The 19,517-nt window shown below is 38.5% G+C and overlaps 1 protein-coding gene across 1 annotated transcript in view; it reads left to right on the top strand.

Moving 5' to 3' along the window:
• The window catches only part of AFF2 (ALF transcription elongation factor 2), a 253,106-nt gene that overhangs the window by 168,902 nt on the left and 64,687 nt on the right, over positions 1 to 19,517 (top strand). The window contains exon 10 of the mRNA XM_062503175.1: positions 11,799 to 11,836. Within this exon, the coding sequence (XP_062359159.1) occupies positions 11,799 to 11,836 (38 nt within the window). The remainder of the gene's footprint in view (positions 1 to 11,798; positions 11,837 to 19,517) is intronic.

The following is a 19,517-nucleotide window of genomic DNA, read 5'->3' on the forward strand; positions in this document are numbered from 1 at the left end:
CTGCCAACTCCTGTTAGCACCTTCTGGCCCTTGCATTGAGGTGCTGCTGCATTTACCCACCTGCATCTTACAAATGCAAACACAACCAAGTGCCTCCAGTGCTGGCCATGTGACACACGCTTTGTCCCATAGACAAAATGCTGATTCTTACATCTCGTTGTGGGTGATTGGGGATTAAAGATACACAGAAAACAGTGCGTTAGATCTGGAATCAATTTTCATTTACAGCTGAGAAGCAGCTATTGATGCTGCGCTTACAGTTCAATAAAAGATCTAAAGATACAGACCTTGTGTTTCTCTTTCAATATATGCAGCATAATCAGTGTCAAATGTTTTTACAAAGAAGATTGTATTGGAAGTTGTATTAAAATCGCTGTCTCTAAAGTTTTAAGTTATCCACAGTTTGACCTACTTGAATGGTTTTTAATATGTACACTGACCAACCCAATAGATTTTTATGTCACATATTTATAATATCGGGTACACATCTGTTTAATGTATTATTTGAGAGGCACTGTTACATGTAAGCATTGCCGGGATTGTGAACTCTTGTGGTGCTGTCACTGAGAGGAGCATTGGTGCATGCATCAGTATTGCATTCCTTGTGGCACAGGATGTTCAGACTGGATACAAGAGGTATAATCAAGGGAGATGACAGACATGCTGTTAGTAAAACCAGGAGATGACAAGGCATTTCAGAGATGCTAATATTAACACTCTTCTCTGAGGAAGGACACAGCTTTTTAGATGGCTTTATTACCGTGTTAAAAAGTACGTCAGAAATTTGGAAGAATAGTGAAGATTTTTAATTAGTAGCTCAGCTGAGCTGAAAGAGCTTAGATAAAACACAGGTTAATATTTTTGCTCCCTAAAACACCTCTGTATAATTCAAATAAGCTTTTAGCTGAAAGGCATTCAAATGAGTTGTGCCTGGATACAGTATTTTAAGTAGCTGTGGTGTACCAAATTTTCTTTAACCAGCTCCTCTTTGTTCTTCTGCCTAAGGAACAGTCCTGTTAACCTTTTAAATGTGTGCTTAATTTAAAGCACATTGCTAGTGTTCTGTGTGTTTTTGAACCAAAGAAACTTTGATACTAGTTACAGACCTGGTCCATTTTTAGTATTTCATTTATATAGTGGTTTTGGCAGAACAAATCACTGAGATTTTTTTTTTTCCTATTTTATTTTTTTTTCTACTCCCCTTAGTGATTGCCACTTTTCTGAAAACCCTAGAAACACAAGACATGGATGTAATCTATGGCCCTGCTCTATTGTTTGTATTTTACGTAAACATAATTCTTTTCTGCTTGATTAGTATTAGTTAATTAAATTCAAAATGTTTGATGTTTTAGCTGAGTCTTAAAAGAATTCTTGTAATACATGCTGAGCTTTCGATGCCTTTATTCAAGTTAAGTTTTTTAGAATTTATGAAGTTATAAGGCATAATATGCCTTCATATTATCATGTAAACACTTTTTAAAGTGCAACAGTGATTACTTACCTTGTAACAATAGATATCTTTACCTGTTGTATTTTTCCCATTTTTTAGCTGGATCCTGAACAACCTGTTTACCTCCCCAAGGTTTTTCCACATTTTCATTTACTTTGTTATCAGTGGAAGAGCTGAAGAGCAGCTCTTCAGTAATGACATCAATACTGCACACACAGTGAGAGAGGTCATCTTGTCAAAGCTATAGAAAAATCAGATGGATTAGGATGAAACTAGGTGCAAAGTAACTTTGATAAAGTCTTTTAATGTAAACAGTTTATCTGTCATTGGGTTCCATTGAAATCCCAGAGTGGTGTACCATCAGTTGTAGCCACAGCAGTGTGTGTTTGATAAAGAATACCCATTCCAGTGTTTAAGATTTGCAGTTGTGCTTTGTAATTGTAGGGAAATGTTTTCATTAAGCCATTAATGAAAATAGAAGCTATTAGGATAATGCAGACTCCTAATTCTCCAACCTGTCAGTCTCTAACCATGAAAAATCCTTTCATGGATATATGTCCCTTCTTGCCACCTTGTTCCATTTTAAATTATTATTCAAATTATTTTACTGTGCACAACACTGGTTGAAACAACAGTATTATCAACTGTGTAAGTTAATACTCCAGCTTCTGTTAGGAAAATCTTAGTACCGAAGATATTTGATGACTGACATATCTAAGGTTATAATTCACATGGTAACTACATAGGTTCATATAATTTGTTTATTATCAGCAAAAGCTTTCAGTAGCCACCCTGAGATCTGGGCTGAGCTTTCTGCAAAAAGCATAGCACACCACTAAAACACACAGCGTTATCAAAAGCTTTTAGCTTGTTCAAATTCACAGAATTACATGTATTTTTTTTTCACACATGTTGTTACTGTGGATTATTCCATCAATGAGGAAGGGAATTAATACAACCCTCAGGAAAATTGGTTGCTGTAGAGTGCACAGGAGTAGAGATCAGGAACGGCTTTGCCCCTGCAGCTTGCAGCTGTGCTCTTGCCCGGGCTCTGGGGCAGCATCTGCCCAGACCAGCACAGGAGCTGGAGGAATTCCATCCCTCTCACTGCTTCACCTTTTCCAAGTGTTTCCATGGGTTGACACTGGCAGGTCAGTGTCAAAAACCCTCCACCAGAGTAAAGAAAACAGTAGAGGAAAAGAAATGCTGGCAGGCAGGCAGCCAGACCTAACGAAGAGGGAATGAATGAAATGCCATAGCTGAAAAGTTTTACCTTATACATCTTCAGGAAGCCTTCTCCTTCCTCTCTTCCCCAGAATTAAGGACGTGCTCCATAATCTCCCAGTACTCTAACAGGCACTGCTCTTGGGTTCACTTCTGCCACCAGCCTGATGCTACCAAGCTCTATCAGCCCCACTGTAAGACATCATTCATGTGAGAGAGAAGCTTTAGAACCCCTGATGCCTCTGTCACTAGTTAAATAGAGATTGTTTCTCAGTACAGACGTAAGAACCTGACGCTGGAGATCTGCCAGCCTTGTTGGGTTGGAGGAGGGACATGAGGCTTTCAGTCCACAGGACAGGCCATGTACTCTGTGTGTGTGTGTGTGTGCGCATGGTTGTGCATAGCATTTTTTGTAAAGGAGTCCTTATTATAAGCCTGAGGAAAATTTATTTCACCAGAGCCTCTTGCTATGTATGTTACTTACGCAAAAGCCCTGTAGTGTTTTGGCAATAAAGAAGAGGCAGCAGCATGTGAGAGAACTGATCAACCCCAGCCTTGCTGTCGCTAAGAGAAAAGCCAGCCTTGCCCACACTGTCCTGTAAAATAAATCTGAAATCTGTGATACCTGCAGACCATGTCTGTGCTCAACACTCACTAATCTGACCACATAGGACACATTTATCTCCTTTTCTCCTCAGAAGGAGAGTGGGATTTTTATCATTAATGTCTTGTGAAGAATTCTGGTGAAGAAAGCGTCTGGTTTTCTTACACTTGCTATCCTGCAGCATTGCTGTTCTGTAAAAGCCTAAGCAACCATCTATGAACTTCAAAATCTGAATTCCTAGGAGGTTTTTACAGCAATAGAGGATAGTACTACTGCTGGGTTTGAGACAGGGAGAGTTACAAAAGGCTGAAGGAGGGACTCATAGGTGTCCAGAAAAAACTTAAAGTAGGTGCTGGAAAGGGCATGATAAATCCAGTAATTAGCCTCTGTCAGCCAGAATTAAGGACAAAAGTGAAAGTTGATATCTCCTGGAGGTATTCCAGAAAGAGAACAGTAATGAAAGCTAGATGCACACATTAATATTTCTTAGGATTAATTCATCTGCCACTGCAAGGTTTGTTGGGGTTGTAGGTGCTCTGTTCTGTGTTGGCAGGATGAATCTTCCCAGAACAGATCTCCCTGCACGCAGGAACAGGTCAGGACCACAGTGTGACAGTGCAGTTGATTTGAACAAGGTGCTCTTATTTGAGCCGGGTGGAGAGTGTGCCCGCTTTTCAAAATTACCAATTTCATGGCAATACTGTTAAGTCTAAATTTCGGAAATGTGCAATTTAGTAATTGACTAAGTCATCTGAGCCATGTACTAAGCCAGACCAAGGTCAGCAAAGAGTTACTTCATGCATATTTACTTCTGTTGTCTCTGCTGTCTGCTTGTAATAAGTTTAACATTCAGTATAGATATAATGTTCAATATAAATTAAAATCCTCAGAGTCTTTATTTCCTGCACAGGAAATAAATGGGCAGCATGAACAGCAGCAACATCAATTCACTGCCACTGCTGGTACTCCGTGACTCTGCCCCTTTGCTTCTCAAGTCCAAGGAACTATTCATTTAGCTAAAGTAGGGAGAAGACTAAGGATAGGTTGAATTCCCTAAAAATGAGATGAAGGCCTTTATCACAAAAGAAAACTTAAGGGCATAAACTGCAAATGAGCAGGGGTACAAGGGGCTGTATCTTGAGGTGTCTGCCTGTCCGTTGTGGCAGGGGAAGTGAACATGGCAAAAGTAACAATCAGTCACTGTGCTCTAAAACTACACTGGGTACAGAGAGAGAGAGACCTTAATAATAAGACCACAAAATATCAGCACTCTTGAGATAAGTTTCAGGAATACAAAAGGTAGTTCTCCTACTAGAACTGGGAAACTGAACATTACACAAATTGTGGTGACTGTCTGCAGCTGACAGTAATGTCACAGGATATTCTTTGAAACAAAGAATATCTTTTTGCTGCTTGTTCCTTGAAAGAAGTTTGGTGAAAACTTTTTGTTTCTCTTATAAAGTATTCTTGACCTTTTTTATGTTTCTTCTGCCTCTTCAATTTTTAATCATGTGATTAACATGATGAAGTACAGCTATGGAGTAAACCCAGCAAGGAATGGATTTTTTAATTATTTGTTAGCCTTCTGGAGGGTCAAACCAAACATGTATTTCAGAAAAATCATCAGTAAATAAGACAACAGCAAATACTGAGTTTTAGTTACCAATAGATCTTTTATATGTTCACAACTGGATTATCATCCACTAAGCCTTGGTCATTCGTGATCAAATTGTAACAAATTCATTTCCAGGAAATGATGTTTCAAACCACAATTTCAATGTGGATCTCTTTTCTTAAAAATGGACCATTCAATACAGTTTTCTGAATTTCTGTCACCAGAGATGTACAGTTGTTTTTCAAATAAAACAATTCTTACAAAAAATCAGGTCTAGCTCTAGACAGAGTGCCATTCTCTACCACAGTCAGTACTGTCAGAACACTTAAATCTACTAGGCTTTATGAGACATTGGTTAGCATTTTTAAATTATCTTTACAATCACAGAATTGCAGGGTTGGAAGGGATCTCAGGAGATCATCAAGTCCAACTCCCCTGACAAGGCAGAGTTATGTGGAGTAGGTTACAATGGTTTATAGGACTGCAAAAGCAGAATCAGTAGAATTTGTAATGTCATGTTACAGTTTCTCCTTTGTTGGATTGAGGACTCAAAATTAGTACGAATAATGGCTCCTCATCAAGAGCATTTTTTATGGGACAGGAAGACACTGTTTCAGGCCTCTTTTGTCAAGGTACATTAGTACTGAAGTCCTAAAATAAGCAAACATGTTGTGTTAGTTATCTTTGCAGTGTGGCAGCTCACTGACAGATAGCTGTAAATAAAGTTCACCAAGACATTGACTAAACTGAAACCTGTGTGGCAAAAGCAACAATGTTCACAGTATCCACGCTGGCTAATTTAAAACTAGCTCAGATATGTCTAAACAAGCAGCCAAGCATTTATCAGAGGGCAGTGTGCACTCAGCGTGTGTCTAGCTCTTTTCTCTGTTTAACAAAAAAAAATTATAGAATAGTTCTTCATTAATTGGAAGTGGCCACATTTGTTATTGCACACTTTCTTAGTTTGATTTACACCTTTAGACTAATGGAAAACAGGGTGGTGGAAAACAATGCTGATAGAAGCCCAAATATATCTGTTGTTGCTCAATTAAAAGCAGTTCATGTCATCAAGGATGAAGGTGACTCCTAAACCACAGACAGACTGGTTTAGATTTGGTCATTGAAACTTTTTTTTTTAGTTTAGTTTTACCCAACCTTTACTGCAACAATTGAAATGAAATTTGCAGTATTTCAGGTACTCCTGAGCATCTCTCTGTGAAGCCATGAAGGTTACTGCATTGCTGAAAGCAATGATGGAGAGCTCCTTGTGGTTCATACACAGCAAGGACTTAGTGAACCATTCTGATTTGCAGAATCCCATTTGGTTGGTGACTTGGTATACAAAAAAATGTGTTTTGGCTAATCCATTCCATACATTTGAATCCTAAATGAAAGAGACTCATTTTTAACATGAGGGCATTTTTAAATGTGACATGAGGAGGACAGTATCTTCTCCATTGTTTTTGGTCCTAGATACAGTAACATTGTGCTTTTTGTCCTCCAGGTGAGACTGACTGGAAACATCACACACAGAATCTCAAATGCAAGGTTGCCAACTTCATGTCAAAGGCAATTAGCAAGAAAGAAATACAATCTCCTCTGTTTGCATTAGGGGACAGGTAGAGAGTGTAACCAATAGGAGTAAAGAAGAAAATAAATATGGACCACAACGCACATGTTCATGCATACACATACTGATCCTTCAGGCCTTGGGCTTTGGTTTTCTGATTCCCAGCACGATTCTGGATGATTTGTTTGCTGGACACCATGTCTTCCTCCTCCAGAGGAAATCCAACTGTGTTTAGCACCAACTATATCATCAGAGAATCAAAGCAAAGCACAGTTGATAAGTTGTGGTTCTCAGTTGGTTACTTAGGATCATAGAGAAGGCATTCTGTGTAAATAAGAGTGTGGTATAACTTCCAAAACAAATTACAATCTAGGAGGAGATATAAACGGTATATATAAAACTTAACTCATGTGGAAAGTATCTGCGTTTTTACTGTGCTGTTGAATTGAGTCTCCGAGGAGTCTCTTCTATACCTACAGCACAGGAGAAGAGTGTGGTGGGTTGTAAACTCAATTGTGTAGTCACTTGGCTGTTCACCCTAGCAGACAAAGCTGGATAGAAACTGAGAAGTAAACCTGAGTTAGAGTTGCAGCAGCTCATGGAAAAAGGGGAGAAGTTTGAGCATGAAAGCCTGCCTTCCTCTGCCATCACATTTGATGCCATGAAGTGTCACCTGTCTCACCCTAAGAGATACTTTGAGGCTCAGCAATTGCCTTCTTAGCTGACTCACCAGTGCTTCTGAATCAAGAGAGTGAGGGGGCATTCTTGGGGAAAAAAAAATTGTCTAACCTCACTTTCTCAAAATCAAATAGTTTCCAATGAAAATTCTGGATTTTCAGTTATGCTGTGGAAAATACATCTTTTCTTTGGATAGCAGACACTTTGCCTGTAACATTTCACCAAAAATATAATTTGCATTTTGCAGATGCCAGCTGTTTCGCTTGTTTATTTTCGAGCCGTCCTCTTGTCAGTTCATTCATCTCTCATTTGTGATGTAGGAAAGTTGTACTGACTGGAATACTTTTTCTGGTTCATTCAATCCAAAAGCCAGTCAGGTAGTTAATAGTGATGAATAAAACCATCATTTTCACGTTCTGCAGTCCATGTTCACAATCTAGAAGTATTGTTCTTATTCCCATGTTTAATCTTTCGTGGAATAATTAAATGCCTTCTAACAAAGTAAGTTTATGGGTAAACCCACACTACAGAACAAGTACAACACAGTGCAGGTGCCTCTTCAGCTAATGGTTAAACAATTAGCACCAAAATCAGGTGTAGAGGTAGGAGTCATTTACAGCTGCAAGAATCAGGGTAAAACATCCCTGGGCAAAAATTTTTGATGGATGAGCCTCTGTGTCTTGCTGTTTTTCACACGTTCTTCATCTTCTTACTTCTTATTCAATACTGGAGTCAGCTGTTGAAATAAGGTCTTAGGGAACAGAAGTACAATTACTGAGAGGCCATAATTGTTTAAAAAAAATCAGAAGAAAATTACAAATTAAAGTGGAATGATTGTCTGGTTCACTCTGACTTCCATTTTCTAATCACCCTAAATTATTTTAATGCATGTTTTCAAGCTCAAAATTAGCAAAGGTCCCATGATGTAATTCTCCTAACACCCATTGAATGTTACATTATACCAGTCCAATTTCTTTTCAATATTTGGCAGCAGCATCTGTCACTCAGGGCACATATGTTGGGGTTTAGGGACCTCCCACCTGTTCTGTTTCTAGATAATACTTTTAATACATAAAGTTTAGGAGTCATTGTAAAGTTAAAATCAGTTTCTCACTTGTAAAGGCCTAGGAATGTAAGATAAAATAACTCTTAAAACATGTTTGTCTTTGAAATATCTTAAATTAATAATCAAAAGCTTGCATCAAGTCTGAAACAAATCAAACTCAGTGATGAAGATGAGAAACAGGAATTATTAACTGAGTAGCAAGGCTGATGGAGGCTCAATGAGATCATTTTGTTCAAAGATTAAAGGCAATGAACACTGAAATAGTTGAGGAGGATGGCTACGAACACATCTGACTAGAGCTGCTAAATTCAGTAATGATCAAAAGTTAATTATCAAAGCAGAGAGAACTACTCAACACAGAAAATTTGAGTCAATAGCTAAGCAGCCAAGAAAAGAAGTAATTTGGAAGAAGTATTTTCCTATAATGAAGTTATATAAAAGACGTACATTTCAAAGAAACCTGCCTAAAACAAGATTGCATTCTTCCTGATCAGAGAAGAATAATTAGCTCTAATTGATAGACCTGCTGCACACCAAATATTTTCAAACAATATGTTTCTGCATCAAAGCTTAATGTGTAGAGTTATTCAATGTCACTTTGATTTTGCCTTCCATTATCTTCTGCCACTGGGCATGCTCATGATATCGCAACAAATACACTTTGAAAAATGAATGAGCAACACCTACAAGACAAATAAAAGCAGAAGGACAGATCCTGCATTTTTTTTTCTCAGATGAGATCCTTGATATATTGTGTGCTGTGTTTAACATCACTGTGATTGCACTTAAAGTGAATCCTTTGTAATAGGAAATGACCAGTTGCCTGATGATCCAGCATTAAACTGGGCTGGCATGTAGATTAACCTTAAACACTTGCAATGGTTTTTCAGTTTTGTATAAGTTAGCATGTGTGTGAAGGACACTGTTCCTCCAGCATGTGCCTTTTCTTAAGAGTTAGGAAAGTGCCATTTTCAAGTAAAAAGGAAAAAAAAATAAGGTGGAAATTCTCCATGTAAAAATCTAGGGAAAGATATGTGCTGGAATGTTCACAGTCCAAGAAAACAAAGTATATCTATAATTCTTTCTTCCTGAAGCTGCTACATTTCTTTCAGGGTAAACTGTTGTGATCGACATAGCTAAGTGGTCAAAAATCAAACATGCAGTTTAGACTCTGCTCTTTGATATACTGTGACTTTGACATTGTCAGTTCTCACTCTCTGAAATATCTTCATCTTCTTTAATCTTTCACATAAACAGTTTAGCTCACACCATCATACATGCGCTCTGCAGAATATATTCTGCTGTACTTTGTATTAAATCAACTGCATTATCATGATTTACCTGTGGTCCTAGACACTCTCCTCTCTGCTGTTTCCTCTTCTTTATCTGTTTTCCTGTTTCTGTGCAGTGATTTTTGAATAATTCAGGGGAAACCCTTGATTTAGATGCAAAGTTTCACATGCTGGAACTCAGAATTGTTATAGTCTAGCTCTTTGGTATATCAAGAGTCAAGGAAAATACCACTCTACAGTAAAAAAAAAAAATCTGACATTGTGGAAGAATGTTTATAAGCTTTAAAAATAATTTTTGTTTTCTGCAGGGTAGGACTGAAACTTGGCTTTTAGTGGGAAGCTTGGGAAACTGAAATGCCGTTTTTGGTGGTGTTTCAGTTCATTTAAAAATGGAGCATTTGTGTGTTGTTACGTGTAGTGTATTACTTAGAAAGTTTCATAATAGCATGCTTCTGACTCTGCATTAGCATGTGGCCTCTGAAAAAAGGGAGATCTGGGAGAGAACTATTGGAAAGAGGCACAATCACATTATCTCACTTTGGAGGCAAGGACCCCATCTCATCATAAGCTTATTTGAGAAGGCATAATTAGACTTGGGGTTTTCTCAGTTATTTGTGCAATCTGAAGTTGAGCATTTCCTGAGGTGTTTTATTTAAGTGTTTTTTTTAGCACCCCTACTGTATGATTAGTATAGTTGATTCCTATCACCATTCTTTGATGTATTCTTTAGATGCAAAATATAATCCAAGTGAAATAAAAACATTTTTCTTTGCAAGCTGGGAGTCAGCCCAGAAGATTGCTGTTGCGCTATCCAAGCTCTCACAAGATCTCACTCTTTCTTCCAAATTTTAAACTCATTATTAGGGATTTCCATGGATTTAATCACAGATATTACCTTTGCTATGATGGGAGGCAAAAGTGCCAAAAAAGCAGGTGTTTTGAAAAACTCGCCCCATCATAGAGCCCAAGGGAAAATTCGTTTTGGCAAACTTGGAACTCACTTGTGCAGATACCAGAGGTTTCAGAAGTTCCTCAGTTTTCATAAAGGATTTAATTTGTCAAAGGCTTATATGAGCATTTCTCTGAATCACTAATACTCATACTTCTTATGTAGGAACCATTTTATTTCCATCCCTAAGTATAGCAGAGGTTAAAGTTCTTCACCATAACCCTTCTCCTGAATGTCCGCAGGCTTTGTAAAAATAGCTCTGCAGGTAATCAGGCACTAAAACTTTCCTTTGTATAATGGGTTTATGGATCAGTTGTCTTAATTCTGCTTTTCACCACTCTCTGTGCTTGTAATCTCACCAACCATCTGACCACTTTCTACATTTAAATTTATTGCAGCCTTGTTCTGCAAACACCAGGAGGAATTCTCCAAAATGATAGAACACTAGCTTTTCCTGCCAGTGATATTTCCAGCCCTCTTCCTTTAAAATATTATTTACCTATTCTGAACAAAACAAGAGTGGGATGCAAGGTCGTTTCAGATTACATAATTATGCCATAGAAGCATTAAAGGGAAAAGTCTCCACTAACATCTTGAGCGGCTTAACCAGTGTGATAGACTGGCGCAGCGCTGCCATCGGTGCCCCCAGCTGTGTTGCTTAGCAACATTTTAATTCAAGAAGAATCGAAGGAGATGAAATCCCTGTGGAGAGGGAAACAGAAATAAGAGGGCCGTTGACAGATGATCTGAGTTGTTTCTTCTAATATACTGTGAAGATCACTGGCTCTTTTCATGAATGATAAATGGACTGTACACAGATCAATGGGTTCAGCAATAAACTGGAACCAGGCTCTATGTCTGAGGTGGTGCAGGCCGAGAGGCCCAAAGATTTACTCATTTAGATGATTTGGAGTGTTTTTTCTTAAAGGTTTCACAAGAGGAAATTGATCTGAACATTTGGTCATCTCTTGCCCTTTTCTGTTGCTGGTGAATAAAAACAGTTTTGGAAATTGAGTCCGTTCTTCCCTCTATTTTTTCCTGTTGTTGTTCTTGCTCCTGATAGGGACAGATAGCTTGTGACAAAGGGGCCAGATCTCGGAGTGGGAAATGAAGTAGCAATCCTGAATGAGCAGCTCCTAAAGACTGGTGGCCATTAAAAATAAACAAACCCTGCTGATATCACAAACTGGGGCAGGAGCATTTCAGACCCAGCACTATCTCTCTGAATGGTCCTACAGCCTGTGCCCCAGCTCTGGGATGTTGCTGGTGGAAAGCTCCCATGAGCTGATGTTTGCTTGCTTTGGTGTGTGGCTTAATGATTTGTTTCCCCCACCCCTCTTGTGTTTACAGGCTGCCGAAAAGACAAAATTGAGAAACATTCCTGTAAAGTAAGTTATTTTTATATCCCTTTGAAAATGCAAGTTTAACAGCATTGTTGTATACAATGACTAAAAAGAGAGTAAGAAAGGTGATGAAGGAGGTAATAGAATTTATGTTGCCCCTAATCATAGTAGTGAAAAGGTCAGTATCATTGAGAAAGCTTTCAGTTTCTCATGTGATTTCTCAGTGATTGCGCTCCTCAAGTTTTATTCAGTTTCCATAAATTAATGTGTTGCCCATGAATAGCTCAAATAATCACAATCATACTCAATACATAGTGCTTCCAGCCTTGGGAAGGTTTGTACATGCTAAAAAGATTATTATTTTTAATTGCAATCCTCAAGAATGTCTGATGGGGGAAATAACTAGGAATGTGCCAAATAATTTCTAGACACATGGGAATATTTTGCACCTATGTGTGAGGGCTTTGCCATCCTGTTGATTAAGAGCTCTTTCTCCTTCTGTGCATGCCCCTCTCTTACACCATAGACACGTGCATGTTTCTGCTCTTTGCAGCAGGGCTTTGTGAAGGATGAGCAAGTTACCAGGGAGCAATTTCAGGGGCATTTTATGATAAGTTCTTAAATCTTAGGGCACTAGCAGCAACACTCAACCATATATCATTGAATTAAGAAAGTTGCTGTATAGATGTTGTGGGTCTTTGAGAAAAGGTATTTTCAATTAAAGCTAACAGTATCAGTTATTAAACAGTTATTCCATTTAAATAATGAGTAGCTCAGTCCTAATGGGCTCTTATGTACCAATAAAAACACATATTTTTACGTCAGTAGGTTATCATAGCAGTTTAACTGCATCCCAGTAATGTATATTGCTGTTACAAACAGAGTTCTTATTTTTATAGTAGTTTGCTGATCTTGCTGACATCTAGACTGGAGTGGGTTTGTGTTTGTAAGAACATGCACTGACAGGACTCCCCGATCATTGTGTTCTGGCACACGTAACAGAAGAGTACAGTTCTATCTGTCACTTGGATTCCATCATGTATAGTCATTTACACCTTATGAAGTGAACACAAAATGTTTTTGAACACTCCCTGGAGTGAATAGGCGATACATCAGATGACCATAAATCACTCTCTCTTTATGTTTCATTCAGTCTGGTAAAAATTAGAAAGAGGATCCAGCAGGGACCTGATAACATGTGAAACTTGTAATAAGGCAAGGGACTTTTCTTGCCTATAGGGCTAGTTCAAATTCAGTTCAAGCTGAATTAAAGTCATTGTTTGGTGGGGGTTGTTTAATAGAGAGTGAAATGAGCTGTGTTTCACCTCACATTATACAGGATCCAGGAGTTGCAAGGTGATGAAATTCCTGGGGAACAGATCCAAAATAATCATTTATCATTCATACACTTTTTTTAATACTTTCTGTCAAATTCCCAAGAATTAAGTAACTGAATTGTAACTTCCCACTTATATCAGAAGCATTGAGCACTGCAGTTACTAGACAGCATGTGTGTGCCACTGATGCCAAATTCATCCACCAGAAGTATTTGGGAGTTGGGAGGAAAGGGTGATTAAGGTTAAGTAATTTTTTATTGGACTTGAGTATGGGTAACATTTTGAGATGGAAGAAGGCCAGATGGACAGTCTCACTCTTTCCACCTACATGTGTGTATTTCACCCTGTCATGTTTCCCCCAACTGGTTGTTTAACTTTTCCTTGAATATGTTCATGGTGGCAGCTTCAATTAGTACCCTAGGGGATCCATTATACATATTAATTACATGATGCATAGCAAAACGGCTGAAAAATCTGCCTAGTTTTGTTCAGTGTCATGTAACTACCTAAGGTACCTGTATTCAGTTATGATTGTATGCTAAAGCTCTTATGGCAAAAGAAAGAATAGTGTCTTTATGATAGCTGTACTAGCCATGGATTGCATTTATATAAGTGTGAAAGCCACACTTGGTAGAGCTCAGGTTTGGCCAGCTTTTAGTTGCTGCTTTTGTAGCTCTCAAATGTCAAGGAGAATTTCACTTGAATTTTAATGTTCTTCAGCTATGCAATGTAATGTCAGTGGCTTCCATTGTCATAAGGGCTGAAAGCTGTACAGATTCTTTCTACCATATGTGACTTATCACATACATTTTTTAAAACACATTTTTATTATTAAGACATATGTGATAGTACACTTCTTCAAATGTGAATTGCTTTTGGCTAAAAGCCATGCACTAATAAGTAGAGTTGAATCTAACTACATTTGACATCTGCTATAATCTATGGTTTTTTTACATATATAAATATATATATAAAATACTTGCAGTTTTCATTAGCATAAAAAATGTCCTTGTTTTTACCTTATGCTGACATAGTTCTTGTGTTCCAAAACTGGAAGCAGAAATTAGTCCTTTTTAAAAAGACTGTAGGTTATATAAAGTCCTTGGACAGAGCCAATAGTGCTGCTATTTAATGTATTAGTTTAGAAGCATGATGAAAATTTCTGTAGAAATGGTCTATTTACTTTCCATTGCTCAGTTCATTAATGTTGCTGGTGTAATGTTTGGTAGGAATTTTACATTCTTTTATGTTCTCTTGAATCCCTGCAACATTAAAAAAGACTGAAATATGAGGAAAGGGGGGAAAACAAGGAAGTTTTCTTTTTGCAGTTCAGTAAGGCAGCCAAAGCATCTGATTTCTCAATGTCCTAGTGTGTGTTGGTGCTCAGACTATCTTGTGGGAATTTCCTGTTGGCCCAAGTAGGTGCAGTGGCACTTGGCTCCTTCAGAAAGACTTGGCTTCAATTCCGTGGTGCTTGTAGTACTGGAAGGCACAAGGTACCCTCAGAACTCACCTTTATGTATTGGTAGCATAATCTGACATAATATTACTATAAATACGCACACAGAAAATAGCTAAGAAACTTCCATATCTGCAGAACTGATGTTTTTTTTAGATGGTGTAGTTTGCTTTTCCAAAAGCATGAGACCCTTTTCTGTCAGTGTATGACAGCAAAGTGGGCCCCACAACTACTGAATCCATTACATTTAACTGATTTATGCTCTCCTGACCTTGTTGCATAAGGAGTAGTTGCTTTCTCCCATTGGTTTTGTCCATGTTTACACCGAGTCTGTGGTACAAAAGGGATTTCCTGGATGTTAAGTCCTACATGCTTATTTACTTGCTGGTCCCTATCAAGCTGTTCCTATCCCTGCATCTGAAAAAGGTCATATGACTTAAACAATTTCACTCTGTGGAGGGTTTATGATTTCTAAAGAGCTGTTACATGAGAGATGGTTTTGAATTAGGGCATATCCAGAATCTTTTATATAACCTGTTATTTCATGGAAGAGGGGAGAAACAGTGGTATCATGAAAACCCCACGATAGCTTTGTTCTGAAACCCAGATTTCTTTCCAAACTTGTGTAGACAATGGGAGCTCACATCAGCATAAAATTTAGAGGAATCGTGTTTATGTTGACTTGGATCACATCGCTTGTCCTGAGGTGGACTGAGCAGCAGGATCCCCCATATCCAGGGTAGTTCTCATTCTCAAGTACAAATACACTTGGCTTGGCAGCCTCTACACTGATGTGGACTGGAGGTCAACCAGCCCAGTGCTTTACCTGTGCCAGCAGCAGAAGTTAGGAGGCAAAGAACAGCAATTACGGAGACATCCTCCATGGGGAGTATCCTCCAACCTTCCCTCACACAGCGTTTTGCACTTCCAGAAACACATATACTGTGTTTGGGAGGCACCAATGGACTTACTTTCCATGCAAAGTCTTTCCTGAACTCAGTTTATACCTCCTGTCCCCACAAAGTTGTGTGGCATTGAGCACCATAGTGTGGGGGGAAAAAGTCTTTTGTTTGTTTTAAATACTTTTCCTCATATTTTCATTGGAATCCACTCAAGTAGTCATTCTTTCAGAAAAGAGCAAATTATTAGTCACTGTTCTTCATTCCTGCTATAACATCCCTCTGTTGTATAGACCAAGGAGTCTTCCTACTCCAGATCCCCTAAAAGTGTGAATTAGCCCAGCAGTGAGCTATAAAGACACAAGGCAAGTCTCTCTGCAATTGGAAAGGAAGACTCTATGTCTGCTGTGTTGGGCAAAGACAATGTTAGTGAGATAAATATGTTCTTTTCAGGTTTTCCATACAAGGAAATGAGTTATTTGCATGGCAATGCCCTTCTGACTATGAACGGGATATAATGTCACTCTAAACACGTCTCAGGTTACAGTCATTTGTGAAAATGGCCAGATGGATTCCTTGGGAAAGTGTGGGCAGGTGAAAGAATGATTTGGCTAAAACTTGGTGACATCCAAAAATATGAAATACAAGGGTCTCATAAGAAAGAAATAAGAATTTTAAATTGAAAATGAATGCTATTAAGAGTGTAGTCATGTAGTCCATGAAATTCTGTAGAACAGTGAAAATATTAGAAGTGACTTCTTGCTTCAGGGAAGAAAACATTGCCTTCATTGAGTGTCCTTTATACTCCCTTCTTTTATAGTCCCTTTTAAAATCTTCAGTAGAAAGTAATGGCATTTTCCCCAAACACCTGCATATGTTTAAATTTGCTGTAGTTTTAATGACTTCCAGATACATGTTTTGAGATTATAGCTTGTGTAAAAATCCTGCTGCTTTTTATCTTTTCAAAATATATTTGTTTTCCATCAGCCACAAGTTTGTTAACCAGAAAGATTTCTGGTGTTTATTGTCTTTTCCTGCCATAAAATTCATCTTCTCCTCTGAAGGGCATCTGACTTGACTTGGTAAGGTTTTCTGTCCCAACCATTGTTGGAAATGCAATCCATTAACATTTGATATCTCGACATTTCAATTGACCTCTCATTTGCAAAGCGCAGTGGTATTTTTCATGGCCTTTTCATCCTTGATTATACATGGGATAGGAGTGCCTGTTTCTCCTGACTGCACTTTAAAAATATCTTTGTTTTACCAGCTGGAGTGGCACCTTGCTTTTGCCTCCCTGGCTAGACCTTATTCTGCATGGAAGGTCTGAGGTCTAAGCAAGTCATGCAGAGCCAAAGGATTTTCTTACTGACTCACTGAGCAGGAGGGTGAGCAGGTCAGGCTCCAAGGGTCAGTTAATGTATGCAGCAATAGCAGTAACCATAAACAGATCTCCTGCTCCCACTGGCAAAAATGCAGGCCAGTGGGCTGGGTCTGAAAGTTGTTTTGTTTTTGACCAGCCAGATCAAGCACTTGTACCCAACAGAAGTAGGGAAAAGGCAGCATGCTGTTGCTGCACATGGAGCTCTTCCACTGCAGGGTATCTCTTGTCCTGTGTTTAAAAAGGGGTGAAAAAAGTCTGTCATGACAAGGTTGAAGAAGCCTCCCATTCATGGATAATTGTATGGGAGGATGGCCACATATATGTATGTGAAAGAGGGTCAATTTTAACTTTGATATAAGGAAAACATTTTTATGAGAGTTTTATTAAAACATTAACATGAGGGTGGTGAAATACTGCCACAGGTTTCCCAGAGAGGTGGTGGATCCCTCTTTCCTGAAAACATTCAAGGTCAGGTTGGACAGGGTTCTGAGCAACCTGATCTGGTTGAAGCTGTCCCTGCTCAGTGCAGGGGGGTTGGGGCAGATGATCTTCATAAGATCCTTTCCAACCCAAACACTTCCATCGTTCTGTGTGCATAAATATATATGTGTGTGTGTGTGTGTGTGTGTGTGTGTGTGTGTGTGTGTGTGTGTGTGTACATACATGGATACATAGGCACCTGTGGGCTGTAGGTACCTGTGGACATTTGTCTATATGGACAGGACATTTGCTAAAGGACTTAAACCACTTTAAAGAAACAAAAAACCCGAAACCTGCTGTAACTCATTCTCAGTAAAGCTCCCAAGCAATTTCCATATGTCACCTGTTTAACTCTTATTCTAAACATTCCTTCCTCACATTTCTCTTCAGACTATTTCTGGCAACCTACTAAATCAGAAAGCACCAATTCAATTAGTTCTAAAAATCCATTATAACATAGTGCCTAAACTGCCTTCCCATATTCATTTCTCGAAGAAATCCATTCATATTTATGTTTTAATACTTTAAGACTAGCATGCAAAAGCACTCAAATCTTCAGCAAGAATCCAGGAAAAAAACAGCTCACAGGCAATTATAGACAATGTTCTTTAGCCCCTGATCCTCCTAGTCTGTCCACTGTAGCGTCCTCACAGGTGCAATGGTTGTTCAGTGGAATTGGTTTATTGCACCAGCAATAAAGCCCCTCCAAAATTTCACAAAATCCCCAAGAGCCCCAGACTTCCAGCTGGGCTCCATGGTGGAGTCTGTACAGACCCACCATACTCACAGCAGAGTCAGCACTTGCAGTGTCACTCTGGAACCAAGAGGCACAGGCTGCTGCTGATTTCCAGTGAGTTTTATTTAGGGGCTGCATTTCCTCAGCAGAATGGGAGCTCTAGAAATGTTGCAAAGGATTACTTTACTCTCACAATTTAAAGGTTAGTGTTGGAAATGGATTATAGAACTCCTGCTTTTCAACTGTTTGCAAAGAAACGCACATATTAAATCTTTTTTGATGATACTGCATTAATCTCTAAATACTGATTTTTATGTAAATTTTGACTTTTGCAAAGCTCTGACAATTCAGCTACCCCCATGTGGTTTTATCAGAGTTCAGTTGCTCCTTTAGATCTTTTTTCCTTTTTACAGTACCAATTGCTTTACTCCAAAGTCATCACAGCAGCTAGAAGATGTAGTACTTTAGACATAAAATAATAAGTCTATTTAATATTTTACCTTTATTTTCTGAATTTGTTCCTCTGACACATCTTGTTAGATAAATTTTTATCAGTCCAAAGGATAACCACAGTAGGGCTATTTTTATTTCTAAGGAAATGATGCATGATAACTACTGGCAGTGCCTAAAGCAGTAAATCAGTCCTGTTCCAACCACAGAATGTATTAAAAGTCTGTAGCCTGGGGTAATAAGTTATAATTTAGTTGACTAGCAGTTTGTTTGGACTTAAAAATGTACAAATGAGCCACATTGGCTGAGTCCTGAACTATAGAACAGGCAGTGCTTTATTAAGGTTTTCAGCTACCACCACAACAGGTACCTGGAGAAAGCACATGTTTTTCAAATGGGTGTAATGCACTTATGTAGTGAAATGCTTCTGATTTGATTGTGTAATTTATAGGAATTGGTTAAATTACCACATGGCCTGTGTAGTGCACAGTATTTGCTTACAAGACAATGAGATGGACAGACCCAGAGAGCTTGTTCACCTTACAAATGCTTGTTCATCTCTTACAAATCTGAATGCACACCATTGATCTCAAGCACCACTGGCTGCTTCCAGCTGTGAGATGCCCATCAGCTGCTGAGGTGCTCAGTAGCCATCACAGAACTTCAGACACCTGGAGAATGCTTCTATTTGGAGCCTTGTATTTAAAGAGACATGTATTTTCCAGTTGATCAAGGCTAATCATGAATTTCTGTAAAATCTGTTTGGAGTCTTGCAGCTGATGGGAAAAAAAAACTTTTCATTTTAACTGGGTCACTTTTGTTATTTTTCAAAATATTTTTGCACCTTCATTGTGATGCAGTTTGTCAAGATTAAATTTAAGTCCATTTTTAGAAGTTGTGAAAAAATGAAAGTTAGAGCCAAAGAAAACCTTATTTTGCCTCTTTTTCATGGGAAGAAAAGTTAGTTAATATTTTTTTTCC

The sequence above is a fragment of the Cinclus cinclus genome, chromosome 15 (genome assembly GCF_963662255.1).
Source record: "Cinclus cinclus chromosome 15, bCinCin1.1, whole genome shotgun sequence".
NCBI classification, from domain to species: Eukaryota; Metazoa; Chordata; class Aves; order Passeriformes; family Cinclidae; genus Cinclus; species Cinclus cinclus.